General features: G+C 45.8%; 1 protein-coding gene across 2 annotated transcripts in view; it reads right to left on the bottom strand.

The window, feature by feature from the left end:
* The window catches only part of TBCD (tubulin folding cofactor D), a 205,591-nt gene that overhangs the window by 39,187 nt on the left and 144,788 nt on the right, over positions 1 to 21,616 (bottom strand). For both annotated transcript variants that reach the window (XM_040331075.1, XM_040331073.1), the window contains exons 23-27: positions 17,170 to 17,192; positions 9,268 to 9,299; positions 6,771 to 6,833; positions 4,098 to 4,174; positions 2,038 to 2,119 (exon numbers count right to left, since the gene is read on the bottom strand). In XM_040331075.1, the coding sequence (XP_040187009.1) occupies positions 2,038 to 2,119; positions 4,098 to 4,174; positions 6,771 to 6,833; positions 9,268 to 9,299; positions 17,170 to 17,192 (277 nt within the window). The remainder of the gene's footprint in view (positions 1 to 2,037; positions 2,120 to 4,097; positions 4,175 to 6,770; positions 6,834 to 9,267; positions 9,300 to 17,169; positions 17,193 to 21,616) is intronic.

The raw sequence follows: 21,616 nt of genomic DNA, 5'->3' as shown, positions 1-21,616 counted from the left end.
ATATATATATATATATATATATATATATATATACACATACATACATACATACACATACACACACACACACACACACACATACATACATACATACATACACACACACACACACACACACACACATACATACATACATACATACACACACACACACACACACACACACACACATACATACATACATACATACACACACACACACACACACATATACATACACACACACACACACACACACACACATACATACACACACACACACACACACACACACACAGCATCACAGTAGATACAGTATCACTTGCACTTCTTTTTTTTATTCAAGTTTGTGCATTGTGTCTTTGCACAATGCAGATCCTGAATGCCAAACAATATGGAATGCTTTTACAGCTGAAAGGTAAAGTATGCATATAATACCTTCCTGTTCTTTTTCCCAAAATAAAAAAGTGACATCATCGCCAGCAAAGGCGTGCACAGAGGGTGTGCTGGGTGTGCCTGGGCACACCCTAATAACAGGGCCGCCAACTCTGTAGTGCCAAAAAATTAAATCCAGAGGCTACAGTTGCTCCACCTCTCTGCTACCACCTCAGCCAATGGGAACAGCACTGTACCCGCCCCTTTCCCAGCGCGCCCAATTGTGTATACTGTGTGTAAATAAGCGGTGTATGTATATACACGTGTGGATTTGTATATAATGTATGTGTGTATAATATATGTATATATATATATATATAAATATATATATACACACACACACACACACACCATATTGGTGTCACTGGTCCCCCCCCCCCCAAAAAAAGTGCCAGTTAGCGTCAGAATGTCCACCATAATATCGCAGTCCGGCTGTAAGTCGCCATTACTAGTATAACAAATACATTTTCCATAATTTGTAGACGGTATAACGTTTTTATTAAACCAATCAATATACTTTTATTCAGATTTTTACAAAAAATATGTAGTAGAATACGTATTGACCTAAATTGATGAAGAAATTTGATTTTATAGCTTTTATTGGATATGTTTTAAAGCAGAAAGTAGAAAATATATATATTTTTTTCAAAAGAGTTTTTTGTTTATTAGCGCGAAAAATAAAAACCGCAGAGGTGATCATATACCACCAAAAAAAAGCTCTATTTGTGGGGGAAAAAAGGACGTCAATTTTGTTTGTGTAAAACGTCGCACGACCGCGCAATTGTCAGTTAAAGGGATGCAGTGCCGTATTGTAAAAAATAAATAAAAATGGCCCGGTCAGGAAGGGGGGTAAATCTTCTGGTGGTCAATTTGTTAAATTACAATATGTGTAATATTGTATAATGTATATACATTGTATAATGTACAGTATTTTATAGTAGATCTATATACAGATTGTACAGTATTGTATATTGCATATATTGTTTTGTATATATTGTATTGTATATATTATATTGTATATTGTATTATATACAAAATATATTGTATGTATTGTATTTTGCATATAATGTATATTGAATACACTATATTATGTTATTGTATATTGTACATATTGTTTTGTATATAGCATATATTATATTGTATACACTATATTATTATTTTATTGTATATTGTACAAGGATAGTGGCGTTTCCCTTGAACTAAACATCAGATCAGACCACCTGATTACGAAGTCCATTTATATTTGGCGCTCGTCTTTCCAGCCTTTGCGTGGCGACACGGTGAAGAAGAAGTTGGTGGACAAGTTTATTCTTGTGACAAGACAGGAAGTGTAATAAACCGGCGGTGCAATTTAAAGCAGAGACACCTACAAATACCTCCGGGGCTCGGTACGCAGCAATCCCTTTACTTTCGTCCCCTGCGGCTTTATTTCCTCTTTCAAAATAGAAAAAATAAAAAAAATGACACATGCCGTCCCGTCCAATCAGAATGCAGTTCTTAGTATAGAGATGTAGGTGTGACCACAGGGCAGGGCCCACATATCCCCGAGATAATTGCCTTACCATAGCTTAATCTTAGCTGCGGCTCCTCTCATTAATAGAGTCCCTGATGTGAATCACCTACCTCGCCGGACTGGATCGACCTCCCCGTCCAGGTCCTGATAGAACTCATTACATAAGGCGGAGAGAGACGACACCGCCGCTTCCTGCGGACAACACGGGGATTAGTACATCACAGATAGAGAGATGGAGAATCACTGATAGAAAAAGATCAATCCATGCATGAAGGTGAAAAAACACGAAGGTGAAAAAACACGAAGGTGAAAAAACACGAAGGTGAAAAAACACGAAGGTGAAAAAACACGAAGGTGAAAAAACACGAAGGTTTACAATCCCCTTAAGAATATTCCAACATGTGAATGTCCACAGACTGGCCACAGACTCACCTTCAAATAAAGAAAACATTCCAGAGGAAAAGCTACAGTGCCTTGAAAAAGTATTCATACCCCTTGGAATTTCCCACATTTTCTCATGTTACATCCAAAAACATAAATGGATTTTATGTGATAGACCAACACAAAGTGTCACATAATTGTGAAGTGGAAGGAAATTATACAAATAAATATGTTAAAAGTGTGGGGGGGAGGGGCATTTGTATGGCGCCCCCCGGAGTCAATACTTTGTAGAACCCCCTTTCTCTACAAGTCTTTTTGGGGGTGTCTCTACCAGCTTTGCACATCTATAGAGGGACATTTCTCCCCATTCTTCTCTGTAAAATATCTCAAGTTCTGTCAGATTGGATGGAGAGCGTCTGTGATCAGCAATTTTCAGGTCTTGCCACAGATTCTCAATGGGATTTAGGTCTGGACTGTGACTGGGCCATTCTAACACATGAATAGGCTTTGATCTAAACCATTCCATTGTAGCTCTGGCTGTACTTTAGGGTCGTTGTCCTGCTGGAAGGTGAACCCCCCCCCCCCCCCGGTCTCAGGTCTTTTGCAGACTCCAACAGGTTTTCTTCTAAGATTGTCCTGTATTTGTCTCCATCCATCTTCCTATCAACTCTGACCAGCTTCCCTGTCCCTGCTGAAGAAAAGCATCCCCACCACATGATGCTGCCACCACCATGTTTCACAGTGGGGATGGTGTGTTCAGGGTGATGTGCAGTGTTAGTTTCCCCCACACATAGCGTTTTGTTTTTAGGCCAAAAAGTTGAATTTTGGTGTCATGGGACCAGAGCACTTTCTTCCACATGTTTGCTATGTCCCCTCCCCCACATGGCTTCTCACAAACTGCAAACAGGACTTCTTATGTCTTTCTCTCTCCAATGTCTTTCTTCTTGTCACTCTTCCATAAAGGGCAGATTTGTGGAGAGACCACTAATAGTTGTCCTGTGGACAGATTCTCCCCCCTGAGCTGTGGATCTCTGCAGCTCCTCCAGAGTTACCATGGGCCTCTTCTCTGATGAATGCTCTCCTTGCCCGGCCCGGTCAGTTTAGGTGGATGGCCATGTCTTGTTAGGTTTGCAGTGGTGCCATACTCTTTCCATTTTCCGATGATGGATTGAACAGAAGCTCCGCGAGATCTTCAAAGCTTGGGAGATTTTTTTAGATAACCTAACCCTGCTTTATACTTCTCCACAACTTTATCCCTGACCTGTCTGGTGTGTTCCTCGGCCTTCATGATGCTGTTTGTTCACTAAGGTTCTCTAACAAACCTCTGAGGGCTTCACAGAACAGCTGTATTTATACTGAGATTAAATGACACACAGGTGGACTCTATTTACTAATTAGGTGACTTCTGAAGGCAATTGGTTCCCCTAGATTAATAGTTAGGGGTGTCAGAGTAAAGGGGGCTGAATATAAATGTCCCCCCCCCCCCCAACACTTTTCACATATTTATTCATAAAAAAAATGTTGAAAAACAATTATTATTTTCCTTCCACTTCACAATTATGTGACACTTTGTCTATTACATAAAATCCCAATAAAATACATTTACGTTTTTGGCTGTAACATGACAACATGTGGAAAATGTCAAGGGGTATGAATACTTTTTAAGGCACTGTATCTGCTTGGACTGAGCTTTTTTTTTCGTTATTCCCTTGCAGTACACTGATATAAAATAATACGCCCTTTACATACATGTGACTATGCGTTGTGATCTAAGGAGAGGGGGACGTACCTTGATCTTCTGTCGGGCGGAGCTGGAGAACAAATGGAGGCTTTTCAGGGTGTCATTGATGAGCTGCTGCCAATCGGCTAAAAGAGAAATAAAAAGAGATGAGTTATTGGAATTACAAACAGAAAACCGACAATGCCAAGTATTTCCTTCATGCAGATCACCCTGAGGGGACCCGCCACTGGGCTTTCCTCCACAGCTTCTACCCGCCCCTCATCATCCTGAAACCCCATGGCCCTTTCCTCCATGTCTTCAACCCACCCCTCATCCAATATCCCCCCATGGCCCTTTCCTCCACAGCCTCTACCCACCCCTCATCCAATATCCCCCCATGGCCCTTTCCTCCACAGCCTCTACCCACCCCTCATCCAATATCCCCCCATGGCCCTTTCCTCCACAGCCTCTACCCACCCCTCATCCAATATCCCCCCATGGCCCTTTCCTCCACAGCCTCTACCCACCCCTCATCCAATATCCCCCCATGGCCCTTTCCTCCATGTCTTCAACCCGCCCCTCATCCAATACCCCCCCCCCCCCATGACCCTTTCCTCCATGTCTTCAACCCGCCCCTCATCCAATACCCCCCCCCCCATGGCCCTTTCCTCCATGTCTTCAACCCACCCCTCATCCAATATCCCCCCATGGCCCTTTCCTCCATGTCTTCAACCCGCCCCTCATCCAATACCCCCCCCCCCATGACCCTTTCCTCCATGTCTTCAACCCACCCCTCATCCAATACCCCCCCCCATGGCCCTTTTCTCCATGTCTTCAACCCACCCCTCATCCAATATCCCCCCATGGCCCTTTCCTCCACAGCCTCTACCCACCCCTCATCCAATATCCCCCCATGGCCCTTTCCTCCATGTCTTCAACCCGCCCCTCATCCAATACCCCCCCCCCCCCATGACCCTTTCCTCCATGTCTTCAACCCGCCCCTCATCCAATATCCCCCCATGGCCCTTTCCTCCATGTCTTCAACCCACCCCTCATCCAATATCCCCCCATGGCCCTTTCCTCCATGTCTTCAACCCGCCCCTCATCCAATACCCCCCCCCCCCATGGCCCTTTCCTCCACAGCCTCTACCCGCCCCTCATCCAATATCCCCCCCATGGCCCTTTCCTCCACAGCCTCTACCCGCCCCTCATCCAATATCCCCCCCATGGCCCTTTCCTCCACAGCCTCTACCCGCCCCTCATCCAATATCCCCCCCATGGCCCTTTCCTCCACAGCCTCTACCCACCCCTCATCCAATATCCCCCCATGGCCCTTTCCTCCACAGCGTCTACCCACCCCTCAACCAATATCCCCCCATGGCCCTTTCCTCCACAGCCTCTACCCGCCCCTCATCCAATATCCCCCCCATGGCCCTTTCCTCCACAGCCTCTACCCGCCCCTCATCCAATATCCCCCCATGGCCCTTTCCTCCACAGCCTCTACCCGCCCCTCATCCAATATCCCCCCCATGGCCCTTTCCTCCACAGCCTCTACCCACCCCTCATCCAATATCCCCCCATGGCCCTTTCCTCCATGTCTTCAACCCGCCCCTCATCCAATACCCCCCCCCCATGACCCTTTCCTCCACAGCCTCTACCCGCCCCTCATCCAATATCCCCCCATGGCCCTTTCCTCCATGTCTTCAACCCACCCCTCATCCAATACCCCCCCCCCCCCATGACCCTTTCCTCCATGTCTTCAACCCGCCCCTCATCCAATCCCCCCCCCCCCATGGCCCTTTCCTCCATGTCTTCAACCCACCCCTCATCCAATATCCCCCCCCCCATGACCCTTTCCTCCATGTCTTCAACCCACCCCTCATCCAATACCCCCCCCCCCCATGGCCCTTTCCTCCATGTCTTCAACCCACCCCTCATCCAATATCCCCCCATGGCCCTTCTCTCCATGTCTTCAACCCACCCCTCATCCAATATCCCCCCCCCATGACCCTTTCCTCCATGTCTTCAACCCACCCCTCATCCAATCCCCCCCCCCCCCATGGCCCTTTCCTCCATGTCTTCAACCCACCCCTCATCCAATATCCCCCCATGGCCCTTTCCTCCATGTCTTCAACCCACCCCTCATCCAATACCCCCTCCCCCATGGCCCTTTCCTCCACAGCCTCTACCCACCCCTCATCCTATAAGCCCCAGCAATTGTGTCCTCAACTACTGACCACCCCTCATGACAATTCCCACAGGCCCTCCTTCTGCAGCATCTGACCTCCCCTCATCATTCATATTTTTTTTACTAGTTATGGAAAGATCACTAACAACTCCCATCCGGCACATACAGGCTGCAGCCATGTACTGTCCTCTGGCATAGCTTCCTCTTGTATTCTGTACATAGTGCCCCCCGTCATACAATCCACAACCCTCTTCTGTTCATATACTACCCACTGTCATACCCTCTGCACCCCTCTCCTATATATACTGCCCATTGTCATACCCTCTGTACCCCTCTCCTATATATACTGCCCACTGTCATACCCTCTGTACCCCTCTCCTACATATACTGCCCATTGTCATACCCTCTGCACTCCTCTGCTACATACTGTATACTGCCCTTCTAAGACACTTCTTAAACACTGTTTGTAATACCCCCAACCTTCCCCATTCTGGGGCAGGCACACTTTTGTTAGATTACATGAGGAACACTGGGAAGCTTTAGCATGAACGTACCTAATGCAGCATTTCCTGGGTTTGGGATTTTGGAAAGGGAAAGTTTTTCTATCAATTGGCAAACTGGTGAGAGAGAAAAACACAATTAGACACAAATCAGAGTCGCAGAGTACTGCACTACTGACAAGACGGCGACATAGACGACCTCTGAACCTTGCGGGGGAGAATTCTGCACAGACTGCGACATTCTTATCCTCTCACAAAATCCAGACCGACGCAAAGAGCAATAATATTCAAAGGTTTCAGCATTTTATAACAAAACAACATTTCTGATATAACAAGAAATACTGAACCACAACAATCATCACAAGATCATTTATAAACATCCTACAAGAATAAATATTTGGCCAATAGCAAACCATCAGATAATCGCAGAACCTTCAGTGGAAGAATGACAGGAAGATTCTGATTGGCTGCCAGAGACATACACAAAACAATATCTTTACTCTTCAAAAATAATTCACACACATCCACTACCCAACGACCCCCCAATCTATTTTCCATGAAATAGTTTCTTACTGTATTTTATGCTTCTCTGTATTGTCCTCTGTGAGCTCCTGAACATCTCCTTTTCCCTCCAACTTCCACTTGTTTGGAACAAGCAGTGCATGCTAATATACACTGCTCTATGCACCTCCTCTTCTCAGCGCCCCCCCCCCCCCCGGAGCTCCTGGCCCCTGCCGATTGCCAAGCCGCTTGCTCTGGGGGCACTCGTGCATCCTCGCTCTCAAGCCGGTTCTGTGTGTCCCTCCTTACTGGCTGTGATTGACAGCAGCAGGAGCCAATGAGGAGACAGAGAGAGCCTCTGCTCTTGTGCACATTGCTGGATTGAGATCGGACTCAGGTAAGTATTTAAAGGGGTTGTAAATAGAAAAAAAAAATTGTTTTAAATAACAAACATTTTATACTTACCTCCACTGTGCAGCTCGTTTTGCACAGAGTGGCCCCGATCCTCCTCTTCTGGGGTCCCTCGGCGGCTGTCTCTGGTCCTCCCCGCAAGAACTCTACACTTTCATGTGAGCTCCCTCCCATTGTGTGGAGTCCTTGCGGGCGCACTCCCATGATAGAGCGAGCGGCCATAGCCACTCACTGTATCACTCGGCCCCGCCCCTCGCCGTGTCAGTGGATGTGATTGACAGCAGCGCCAGCTTTCAATCCATCCGCTCTAGCCAATCAACGGCCAGGCTGAGCGGCGAAGAGGATGTCGGGGATGAGTGCGAGGCTTTCAAGGGGTCAGGTAAGTATAATGGTATTGTCAAAAGTTTTTTCACAAGCGCTGTCTTGATATACAAGCGATGACTTGATATACAAGCGATGACTTGATATACAAGCGATGACTTGATATACAAGCGATGACTTGATATACAAGCGATGACTTGATATACAAGCGATGACTTGATATACAAGCGATGACTTGATATAAGAGTAACGTCATGTCACAACCAAGTATAAAACAAGAGAGGCGCCTCCAAGATCGCTCTACTGCAGGGTAGTCTTCCCAGGTCACGTTTGCAGGCCCGACAGCGGTGAGAGCCGGTGCTGCGGAGGACGGTCTATGTGGACCACTATACCCCGGATGCCTCCATACTTAGATGTGCCTCTTTTATTCATCAGCCATGTGAGTTGCTAAATGTTGTACCTTCATTAAATGTAACCATATTGCTACACTTAGAGGCGCCTCTCTTCTCTTTCATACTCTGGAGCTCCTGCTGGATTTTGCTTCTAATCCCCTTGTGGAAGCTTCCATTTGTCGATGAACATTTTATAGTTTCACAACCAATCACATCGCTATAATCTTTTTATATGGACTATAAACTGAAGGACTTATGAATAAATGGTTGTGAAACGAATCATCTGAGTTTCCATTATTTCTTATGGGGAAATTCGCTTTGATATAAGAGTGATTTGGAATACAAGCATGTTTCTGGAACGAATTATGCTCACAGTCCAAGGTTTTACTGTGTGTGTGTATATAATATATATATATATATATATATATATATATATATATATATATATATATATATATATATATATATATATATATAGGGAGCTATATATTATAATCAATGTTCTCACTACAGACTGCTGAGGGGGAACACATCATATACCAAAGAGTTGGGCACCAGGGGTCTATGTCAGCGATCTCCAAACTATGGCCCTCCAGTTGTTGTGGAACTGCATGTCCCATGAGGCATTGTAAAACTTTGACATGACCAGGCATGATGGGAATTGTAGTTCCTGAACAACTGGAGGGCCGTAGTTTGGAGACCTCTGGTCTAAGTGATTGAGTCCTTGTGGTTGGACTCGGCCAAAAAGCTGAGACAACAATCCTGCCGGCTCCATCGCTTTAAAACCGCCATGAAAGCAGACAGTAATCCAACTCTATTCAGAGGCCGGCAACAAATCTTGTAACGTTTATCCCGGGTCAGCTCAGTAGGATTGCAATATCGGGGAACACACATTGGGCTGTATGAGGGCAAATTACGAGGCTTACCTGCTGGTCTCATCAACTCTCCAGCAAGACCCCTAGAGAAGACAGGAAAACATGTAACACCACCGAGACACATGCAGATTTCATTGTACAGAAACATCTTTAATAAAAGGACCGCTGTATTCGGGAGCATGCCCCACACTCTGGGGGTTCCCATGATTAGCTGTGAGAGGCAGACCTATTGAAAGCAATGGGAGGCTGCCGGCTCCCGCAGCTAATCGTGGCCACTCACACGTCATCTCAGATGTGGCGATCACAAGCAAGTGATCGACCCTGGATGCAGGCAGTCTGCAACCAGCGACAATCACTCACATGCGATCGCTGCATGAGCGATTACATGTGAATGGCCACAATTAGCTGCGGGAGCCGGCAGCCTCCCATTGCTTTCAATAGGGCTGCCTCTCACAGCGAATCACTTCTCCCACCTAATTGGAGTGCATGTGCATTCACAGGTGTGAACGCCCCCCTAAAGTGGTTGTAAATCCTCACATATACTCATTGAAGTAACTGGCCTCAGATGATAAACAGAGATGAAAACAAATCCTCCTACATAAGTTGTACCTATTTATCTATAATCTTCTCTACGTCCGTTAGAAGTGCTGAATTTTAAAGCTTGTCTGAGCGTTTATAAAAAAAGGGGTGGAGAGCTGAAGTTACACTCTGCAGAGCTTAGAGAGGAGAACTGAGAGCGGATTAAAGGGGAGGGAGGGGAAGAAGAGGGGAGGGAGGGGAAGAAGAGGGGAGGAGAGGGAAGAAGAGGGGAGGGAAGGAAAGAAGAGGGGAGGGAAGGAAAGAAGAGGGGAGGGAAGGGAAGAAGAGGGGAAGGGAGGGAAGAAGAGGGGAGGGGAGGGAAGAAGAGGGGAGGGGAGGGAAGAAGAGGGGAGGGGAGGGAAGGAAAGAAGAGGGGAGGGAAGGGAAGAAGAGGGGAGGGAAGGGAAGAAGAGGGGAGGGAAGGAAAGAAGAGGGGAGGGAGGGGAAGAAGAGGGGAGGGAGGGGAAGAAGAGGGGAGGGAGGGGAAGAAGAGGGGAGGGAGGGGAAGAAGAGGGGAGGGGAGGGAAGAAGAGGGGAGGGGAGGGAAGAAGAGGGGAGGGGAGGAAAGAAGAGGGGAGGGAAGGAAAGAAGAGGGGAGGGAGGGGAAGAAGAGGGGAGGGGAGGGAAGAAGAGGGGAGGGGAGGGAAGGGGAGGGAAGAAGAGGGGAGGGGAGGGAAGAAGAGGGGAGGGGAGGGAAGAAGAGGGGAGGGGAGGGAAGGAAAGAAGAGGGGAGGGAAGGAAAGAAGAGGGGAGGGAAGGAAAGAAGAGGGGAGGGAAGGAAAGAAGAGGGGAGGGAGGGGAAGAAGAGGGGAGGGAGGGGAAGAAGAGGGGAGGGAGGGGAAGAAGAGGGGAGGGAGGGGAAGAAGAGGGGAGGGGAGGGAAGAAGAGGGGAGGGGAGGGAAGAAGAGGGGAGGGGAGGAAAGAAGAGGGGAGGGAAGGAAAGAAGAGGGGAGGGAGGGGAAGAAGAGGGGAGGGGAGGGAAGAAGAGGGGAGGGGAGGGAAGGGGAGGGGAGGGAAGAAGAGGGGAGGGGAGGGAAGAAGAGGGGAGGGGAGGGAAGAAGAGGGGAGGGGAGGGAAGGAAAGAAGAGGGGAGGGAAGGAAAGAAGAGGGGAGGGAAGGAAAGAAGAGGGGAGGGAAGGAAAGAAGAGGGGAGGGAAGGAAAGAAGAGGGGAGGGAGGGGAAGAAGAGGGGAGGGGAGGGAAGAAGAGGGGAGGGGAGGGAAGAAGAGGGGAGGGGAGGGAAGAAGAGGGGAGGGGAGGGAAGGAAGAGGGGAGGGGAGGGGAAGAAGAGGGGAGGGGAAGAAGAGGGGAGGGGAGGGAAGAAGAGGGGAGGGAAGAAGAGGGGAGGGGAAGGGAAGAAGAGGGGAGGGGAAGGGAAGGAGAAGAAAGGGGAAGGGGAAAGGGAGGGGAAGGGGAGGGGAAAGGGAGGGGAAAGGGAGGGGAAGGGGAGAGGAAGGGAGGGAAGGCAAACCCCCCTCCCCTTGTCAGAAGTGATTCATGCTGATAGCAGAGGGAGGAGGCAGCACACAAAAGTGACGCTTGGGGGGTTGATGTACTAACGGCAAATAGACTGCACACTTTGCACAGTGTAGTTGCTTCAGAGTTTGTAAATGAGGTAAAGCTTCACAATGCAAAGAATACCCAATCAAAAAACAAAACAAATGTATATTTGCTTGCACATGATTGGATGATGGATGTCAGCAGAGCTTCTGCTCGTTTACTAAGCTCTGGTGCAAGTGCACAGTCTATTGGTCTTTAGTAAATTAACCCCTTAGTGCTCTGGCCTGAGACAAGTACACTCTGTAGAGGGATATGCTTTGTTCATATTTCATGTCTGAGGTTTACAAACATTTTAATCAATAAATATAATTACATTAATTACTGTGTCAGTGAGATGATAAATAATGAATTGACCTTTATAACCCACACACACAGGGTGTCACAGATCCTGGAATTAAAGAGGACCGGTCACATACACACACACAATGGAGCTGAGCTAGAAGGTAACATCACCTGTGAATTCCCTAGCCTGACGTTCCTCAATAACCTCACAGGCTCCATCTGATACCATCAGCGCCAACTCGGTATAACACCGCTTGCTTTGAGCATTATATACATATCAAATATATCTATTTTGTGAAATTTGTTCCATTTTTTTATATCGGTACCAATAAAATGACAGCTGGATCTGATTGGTTGATCTGATAGAGAAATCTAGAAAGCTGACTCAGCAGCATCTGACAAATCTCATATAATTGTGAGTAATGAAGTGACAATAGACGCTGATTCAGGGGTTCTGCCATTTTCTGTCTGATGGGAGAAAAACACTTTAAAGACCGATGTGTAATGCTAATAAAGCCTCTGCTGCCGGATCAGTGTGACGCCGCTCACCTACACCTTGTGTTCCACCCAGGCGTTACACTGCGGGGGGGGGGGGGGGTGCAGAGCTGCCTGTACAGAGATCAGAGCCTTCCAAGGAGATTAGGAGAGGCGGCCGCCATACACACTCTATACGTCCCGCAGTATACATGGAGCGCCGACACCTGACTCAGGAAGTCCCACACCGTCCAGAGAGCCGTGTTTCTCCATTCCCCCAACAGGTCATGTTTTCAGGATTTCCATTACTTTGTACACGTGATTTGATCAGTTTCACCGCTTTAGTAATTACCACATCTGTTTTCTTCTGAGGGAAAGCCTGAAAACGTGACCTGTTGGGGCGCCTTGAAGACTGGAGTTGAGAAACACAGCCATAGAGAACTACCACTGACTTAAAAGGGGTTGTAAAGGTAAAAAGTTGATCATATTGATCTCTCCATAAAGAGGACCTGTCACACACTATTCCTATTACAAGGGATGTTTACATTCCTTGTAATAGGAATAAGAACGATCGAAAAAAATGTAAAAAAAAGTGTAAAAAATAAATAAATACGTAAAATAAAAAATAATAAAAAAAAAATGTAAACGCCGGTAGCTCGCGCTCAGAAGCGAACGCACACGCAAGTCCCGCCCACGTATGTAAACGTTGTTCAAGCGTTGTCGCCGCGTGCTTTAGAGCGTGTGCAACAATTCTAGCACTAGACCTCCTCTGTAACTCTAAACTGGTAACCTGTAAAAAAAATTCAAGCGTCGCCTATGGAGATTTTTAAGTAACAAAGTTAGGCGCCATTCCATGAGTGTGCGCAATTTTAAAGCGTGACATGTTAGGTATCTATTTACTCGGCGTAACATCATCTTTCATATTTTACAAAAAAATTGGGCTAACTTTACTGTTTTGTTATTGTTTAATTCATGAAACCTTTTTTTTTTTTTTTTTTTTTTTTTTAAAAGGGCGTTTGAAAAATTATTGCGCAAATACCGTGCAAGATAAAAAGTTGCAATGACCGCCATTTTATTCCCTAGGGTGTCTGCTTAAAAAAAAACCACATATAATGTTTGGGGGTTCTGCGTTATTTTCTAGCAAAAGAAGGATGATTTGTACATGTAGGAGAGAAGCGCCAGAATAGGCCCCCCGGTATGGAGGTGGGTTTTAAAGGCCTGTATTGAAGGGGTTAACCCCTGGGATGGTGTGTATGTGTCACATGGCCAGGCTTTTATGTTGTTGTCTGGATCATGAAACGACTGTTTATAGCCCATAGCAGACGAGGCTTTGTTGTTTGCTTAGGATACTTGAAGATGACAGCAATGTGATATGAAAATGAGATCACTTATTGACACATTTGGGTTTCTGGCCTTCAGATGACAGACGGATAACAGATCATTTAATTTCAAAAGACCAAAACACTTCCTGATATCTTTGTACATTGGCCGACAGGAGATAACGCTGTTTACCAACCTGTAACATTTAAGGAAGGGGTGTACAGTCAGGGCGCCCCCTGCTGTGCGGAGTGAGGTCTCCACAATGATGAAAAGACCGGGCTGTTTATCAATAAATAAACCAGCATGAGGCGAGTATTTACAGTACGCAATATGCAGAGAATTTTCCCACCCTACAGGTAAATAAAGCAAAGTTCCTCATAGCATACGTTGTTCACATAACATAAAATATCTTACATATCAAGGAGTCAGGAGTGTGCGTTTCTCTAGAAGAGACATAGGTTATCTGCAGACATACAGATCATACCAACAGATTTGTGTCAGCCAGATGAATAGAATACATTTCACCTACACCTGTCCTTCGCCCAATACTTCACCCATCGCTGCACTGAGAGTAATTTCATTTATTGGGATGGGTGGAAACATACAAAGTCATCAATAGCCCATTATCAGACCTCTGGGAGAACATAGCGAGAAGGTGACATCACTGCGTGGTCACATGATCTAAAGTGTCGGTACACGAGACCTAGAAAAGAACAAAGCGAGATGATGACATCACTTCCCAGTCACAGGAATCCATCATTTCTCAATCACATGATTTCCAGAGGAACTGAGCAAGATGACTGTCACTTCTCAATCCCGAGTCCAACCTTCCATAGAGGAGACCTCTAGAGGAGGAACATAGCAAGATGACGATGTCACTTCTCAATCCCGAGTCCAACTTTCCATAGAGGAGACTTCTAGAGGAGGAACATAGCAAGATGACGATGTCACTTCTCAATCCCGAGTCCAACCTTCCATAGAGGAAACCTCTAGAGGAGGAACATAGCAAGATGATGATGTCACTTATCAATCATAAGATTCCAACGTTCTGTACACGAGACCTCCAGAGGAACTGAGCAAGATGGGGACATCACTTCTCAATCCCGAGTCCAACCTTCCATACAGGAGACCTCTAGAGGAGGAACATAGCAAGATGATGATATATCTTCTCAATCATAAGATTCCAACGTTCTGTACATGAGACCTCCAGAGGAACTGAGCAAGATGGGGACATCACTTCTCAATCCCGAGTCCAACCTTCCATACATGAGACCTCTAGAGGAGGAACATAGCAAGATGATGACATCTCTTCTCAATCTTGATTCCAAAATTGTGCACACAAGATCTCCTGAGGAACAGTGCAAGATAGTAACATCACATCCTAATCTTCTGTACATGAGACCTCCAGTAGATCATGAGAGATGGTGACATCACTGCTAAATCACCATTCCAACCTTCTGTACACAAGGCCTTCAGAGGAACACAGCAAGATGGTAATATCACTTTTCACATAATTCCAACCATCAATACATCGAAGTTCCAGAAGAACATAGCGAGATGGTGACATCACTTCCCAGTCACAAGAATCCATCACTTCTCAAATCACGATTTCCATGTTCTGTAAACAAGACCTCCAGAGGAACTGAGCAAGATGGGGATATCACTTCTCAATCCCGAGTCCAACCTTCCATACAGGAGACTTCTAGAGGAGGAACATAGCAAGATGATGACATATCTTCTCAATCATAAGATTCCAACGTTCTGTACACGAGACCTCCAGAGGAACTGAGCAAGATGGCGACATTCACTTCCCAATCACAAGTCCAACCTTCCATACATGAGACCTCTAGAGGAGGAACATAGCAAGATGATGACATCTCTTCTCAATCTTGATTCCAAAATTGTGCACACAAGATCTCCTGAGGAACATCGCAAGATAGTAACATCACATCCTAATCTTCTGTACATGAGACCTCCAGTAGATCATGAGAGATGGTGACATCACTGCTAAATCACCATTCCAACCTTCTGTACACAAGGCCTTCAGAGGAACACAGCAAGATGGTAATATCACTTTTCACATAATTCCAACCATCAATACATTGAAGATCCAGAAGAACATAGCGAGATGGTGACATCACTTCTCAATCACATAATTCCATCCTTAAATACAAGAGAGCTCCAGAAGAACACAGTGAGATGGTGACCTGACTTCTCAATTACACAAGTCCAACTTTCCATAAATGAGAGATCCAGAGGCGTAACATAGCAAGATGATGACATTGTTTACCAGTCATGGGAATCCATTACTTCTCAATCACATGATTCCAATGTTCTGTACACGAGACCTCCAGAGGAACTTGGAATGGTGATGTCACTTCTTTATCTTAGGAGTCCACCCTTCTATACGGGAGACCTCCGGAGTAGAGACATAAGATGATGATATCCCTTCTAATGTCACCTCCTAATCACAATTCTAATCTTCTGTACACAAGACCTCCAGTAGAACATAGTGAGATGGTGACATCACGCCCTAATAACCAATCCAACCTTCTGTACGCAAGACCTTTGGAGGAAGACAGCAAAAGAATATCAATTCTCAATCACATAATTCAAACCTTCCATAATCGAGAGCTCCAGAGGAACATCACTTCTCAATTGCACGAGTCCAACCTTCCATACAGAAGACCTTTAGAGTCAATCACAAATCCAACATTATGCACACGAGATCTCCAGAGGAACATGGCAAACAAAAAACCTCACTTCCTAATCATGATTCTAATTTTCCGTACACAAGACCTCCAGTGGAACATAGCCAGATGGTGACATCACTCCTCAATCACATAATTCCAACCTTCCATACACGATGGCTCCAGAAGAACATAGAGGGATGGTGACATCACTCCTCAATCACATAATTCCAACCTTCCATACACGATGGCTCCAGAAGAACATAGAGGGATGGTGACGTCACTTCTCAATCACAAGATCGCAGCCTTCCACATGTAAGACGCCCAGCGGGAAACAGAGCAAAATGGTGACTTCTTAATCACATGACCCCAACCCTCTGTACCCGAGACCTCCAGAGGACTATAGCAAGATAGTGATTATCACTTCTCAATCACACGCTTCCAACCTTCCAGAGGAACATATCGATGTAAGGACATTGCTTCTTTTAGAACATATTGTCTTCTTTAAATCAATACCTTCAGAAAACACATAATAATGGCCTGTACACACAAACTGAATATCCTACGATAAATGTCGTCCGAGAAAAAATCGTACGATAATCGGATCATTAGTACAGAGCTTTCGAGAGCCGATCATTACAATTCATCTGATATTATTTTATCGGAAATGCACGAAAATGTTCCTCGCACGATACCAGATCGAACGGTTTTCGTTTAGTCAGTACAGTTGTCGTCCGAAAATACAGAACAAATACATTCCAACACATGACATCACTTGCGATTTTTTTTTTCTGTCGTACAAGAATTTTCGTGACTTTAATAACCTATTTAATATCTACTTGCGACTATTAAGCGAAAAAAGTCGAATGATATTCGGATCGTGTGTATGGGGCATAAGCCTACCATAAAAACCAATCAGATTCCAGATGTCGATTTTTGATTGCGGTTTGGAAAGATGAATCTAGTCTTCGCTTCAGTTGCTCTCAACACCCCACACACAGACTTTTTTTTTTTTGTAATTTCAATATCAAGAGAAGTAGGGAACTTACCTGTATAATTGGCGCCCCTGAAGCTGCAATGTAAAGAAGTTTTAGAAAGTTAAATTCTCATCACCAATATCTCACATACATACAAGTCACAGTTGGACCAACCAATTCCTTTTGAACACTATACATCAGGGGTCTCCAAACTGCGGCCTGAGGGCCAGATGTGGCCCTTTGCTAGCCTTTATCTGGCCCTTAGTGCACTATTCCTCCCACTGACACCAACAATGGGGCACTATTTTTTCCACCGATACCAATGATGGGATACTATTCCTCCTACTAATAGGGGCACTACTTCTTCTACTGACCACCAACCTTTAAGGCCATATTTATTCTCACTGATGCTGGGCCCATGACATTTTCTGCCCCCCACTGGCCACAATCCGGCCCTCCTAAAGTCTAAAGGACAATAAACTGGCCCTTGATTTGAAAAGTTTGGAGACCCCTGCTATACATAATTGATTGGGATAGGGAAAAGCCATCATTTAGCTTAGCCAGCAGTTGGATGGAAATGTTGATGTTTATATTTCCCTACTAGAGTCTTCATATACAGTAGTTTAGCCTACCAGCAACTACACAAAAGAGAAATACCAATTGCAGGTAACGTGGGACTTTAGAGTGATCAGTTGCCTGACTATGCAATAACTAGTTATACAGCCGACACATTTTTTACATTTTTTTTGCAAACTTGGAAACCACCTAGGGGGACATGAAGGCCCTCATAGCTAGCATCAGACTCCCAGGTGGCCCAATACTGAAAAATGCGTCTATTTCAGATATTTTTTGCCTACCGCTATTGTATTTCCAAGAAATTGGCCAGTGTCGAAGTGTCAGGCTACACTACAGCCATTCTTCACAATATGGCAGAATGTATGGAATCATGTGACTGCTACACACATATCTCTAAATTATCTTTTAATGACAATCAACATTAAGAATATTAGTTACCTTAAAGTGGAAGTAACCCCTCCTATCGTTTTCAGCCAAGGAATCTGCCATCTTGGCCTCTGATTAATCTACAATTGCCATGATGCTGCACATGTGATCAGTTATGACTCCAGCCATTGGATGGTTTGACAGTCTGGTTGAGAGCACAACCAATGGGACGGTTACATTCCCGGCACATGGCGGAAAAGTTACTCTTATTTGAAACGGTTAAATAGATGGGTTTTCTTCCACTAATACAATACACGCTCTGTTGCTGGTACAATTACTGCTGGTAGTTACACAGCTATGCAGCTCACGTCTCTGCTTTGCACACCTGACCTCATTAGTGAAGCTTATAGTGAGGCTCAAATCACACCCATGCCTTTACACACATGAACTTTAATGGCATCCCAGTCTTAGTCTGTAGGGTTCAATATTAGGTTTCCCACCCTTTGCAGCTATAACAGCTTCAACTCTTTTGGAAGGTGTTTTGCTTGAGTTTATCTAGTAAGATTACTTTGCGGTATAAGCAAGGAAGCTCAGACCTGTGCCGTGTATAAATGTGCTTTTACTATACAAAAATTCTGTACATTACAATATAAGGAATACAGTACAACATAGGTGTCAAACACAAGGCCCGCGGGCCGAATCTGGCCCTCCATGCCATTTCATGTGGCCCTCACAGCTGCAGGAGAGCTCCAGCCCTCCTCTGGTCCTACTCCCGACTCTTACTTTCTGCTTTCAAGCAATGCATCCAGCTTCTTCCCAGCAGCAGCATAAGGAAATTGGGGTGCACTGTAATGTAAGTGAGAGTAGGGGACTCTGGTGGTGGGGTGGCTCCTGACATTAATGTAAAGGGGAGGAGATGCGCTGGACATCTAATCTAAGGGTCCTTTCACACTAGCGGACCGTTCGTCCGCTCATTACAAGTCCGTTAACGGACTTGTAATGAAACCCTATGGGAACACGTCCGTTAGCGGATGGAGCATCCGCTAGCGTCCGCGTCAGTCAGGATCCGCTTTTCCGAACGGAAGAAACCCTATTTTTCTTCCGTTCGGCGGAGCGGAACTGATGCAGACGGACAGACTGTCCGTCTGCATCAGGTTCCCCATAGGGCAGAGCGGAGCAGAGACAGGGCGGTCCCTGCACTGTGTGCGGGGACCGCCCTATCCGCCGACAGCTGAGCGGGGACCCCCGCTGAGCCGACGGAGACACGCGGAGCGGACCCGGAAACGGTCCGCTCCGTGTGAAAGAGCCCTTACAGATACAACCGGCCCTTTTGAGGGCAATCATAATGCTGATGCGTCTCACAATGAAATTGAGTTCGACACCCCTGCAGTACAAGACTGACAGATATATCAAACAAGATGCCTAAAAAATAAGCAGAAACTTATTGAACTTATAAGCAATCCCAGACGAGCCCCCAATTGTTTTTTGTGTCTATCTAGCAAGGATACTTTGTTGTTTAAGCAAGGAAGCTCAGACCTCTGCAGTGTACAGATGTGCTTTGACTAAACAAAAATGCTTTATATACAAAACTATTACAAATACAGTATGAGACTTGCAGATATATAAAGCAAAATGCCTAGCAAATAAGCAGATACTATGGTCTGTAACCAGCCAGAAGATACTTTTGCCTGATCTCCAGCAACTGCTTAAGAAGCCAGAGTTCTCGTTGTCAATGGAGATCACGAACATGCAGTAATCAAAGTTAAGTAACTATTAAGCGTATTTCTACTGTTACATACCATAGTTTCTGCTTATTTGCTAGGCATCTTGCTTAATAGATCTGTCAGTCTCGTACTGTATTTGTAATAGTTTTGTATGTAAAGCATTTTGTTTAGTAAAAGCACATTTGCACACTGCAGAGGTCTGAGCTTCCTTGCTTATACCGCAAAGTAACCTTGCTATAAAGACGCAAGCAAAACAGAAGGCTGCCCACAAGGTTTAGGAGGGTGTCTTATGGGAATGTTTGACCATTCTTCCAGAAGTGCATTTGTGAGATCAGGCACTACTGTTGGATTAGAAGGCCTGGTTCGCAGTCTCCGCTCTAATACATTCCAAAATGTGTTTTATTGGGTTGAGGCGGGACTCTCTGCAGGCCAATCAAGTTCCTCCACCCCAAACGCGCTAATCCATGTCTTTATGGACCTTGCTTTCTGCACTGGTCCAAATCATTTAGTAGAGGGGGGATTATAGTGTGGGGTTGTTTTTCAGAGGTTAAGCTTGGCACCTTAGTTCCAGTTAGGGAAACTCTTAAGGCATCACCATACCAAGACATTTTGGACAATTTCATGCTGCCAACTTTGTGAGAACAGTTTGGAGACGGCCCCTTCCTGTTCCAACATGACTGAGCACCAGTGCACAAATCAAGGTCGATAAAGACATGGATGAGCGAGTTTGGGGTGGAGTCCTGACCTCAACCCAATAGAAAACCTTTGGGATGAACGAGAGCAGAGACTGCAAGCCAGGCCTTCTTGTCCAACATCAGTGCCTGGCTCCATAAATGCTCTTCTGGAAGAATGTACACACTCCTAAACCTTGTGACCAGCCTTCCCAGAAGAGTTGAAGCTGTTATAGCTGCAAAGGGCGGAGCCAACTCAATATTGAACCCTACGAACTAAGACTGGGATGCCATTAAATGTAATGTGCGTGTAAAGGCAGGTGTCCCAATACTTTGGTAATATAGTGTATATGCGAATGGGATGCATCTTTAAATCGCATCCGATTGACAAGACACATGGAATAACATTTATTTCCATTGAAGCTGGTTGCATTTATGCGGCACATCCGCAGTGCGAATTGAAAGAGTCCTGTGCGTTTTCTGAGCACTGCGATGCAGTTTAGGTGTGAATTTCAGTCTCATCGAGTTATATGGGAACACTTCTGAATAGCATATGTGTTTAAGATTCAGATCAGGATTTCAGCACAGATTGCGCTCCTACTACAGGAGTTGACATCATGGCCCGGATTCACAGACATCGGTGCATATTTATGCCGCCGTAGCGTATCTCATATACGCTACGCCGACGTAGCGCAGAGAGGCAAGCACTGGATTCACAAAGCCAGTGCTGCCAAATCTGCGCTGGGTTTCCAAGGCGCAAGCCGGTGTATGTGGAAGTGGGCGTGAGCAATGCAAATGAGGCGTGACCCAATGCAAATGATGGGCTGAGTCTCAGACAGATACGTATAATGAACGGCGCATGCGCCGTCCCGTGGACGCATCCCAGTGGCGCATGCTCAGAATCACGTCGGATCTACTCCCTAAGATAGGACGGATCACTGCCTACGGCGTGAACGTAACCTACGCCTAGTCATATTCACGTCCAACGTAAACGACGTAAAATACGCCGGCTTGTGTTCCCTGGTGCAGCCCTTTACATGGATGCTGCTGACTTACACCTCCTTTATGGGGCTTAACTTTACGCCGGACGTATGACTTTACGCGCACTGCGTCGGACGGACGTACGTTCGTGAATCGGCGTATTTCTCCTTCATTTGCATATGTGAATAGAAAATCAATGGG

Source organism: Rana temporaria, chromosome 12 (assembly GCF_905171775.1).
Source record: "Rana temporaria chromosome 12, aRanTem1.1, whole genome shotgun sequence".
NCBI classification, from domain to species: Eukaryota; Metazoa; Chordata; class Amphibia; order Anura; family Ranidae; genus Rana; species Rana temporaria.
The sequence above is the reverse complement of the archived record's forward strand: the minus strand, read 5'-3'. Positions and strand labels throughout refer to the sequence as shown.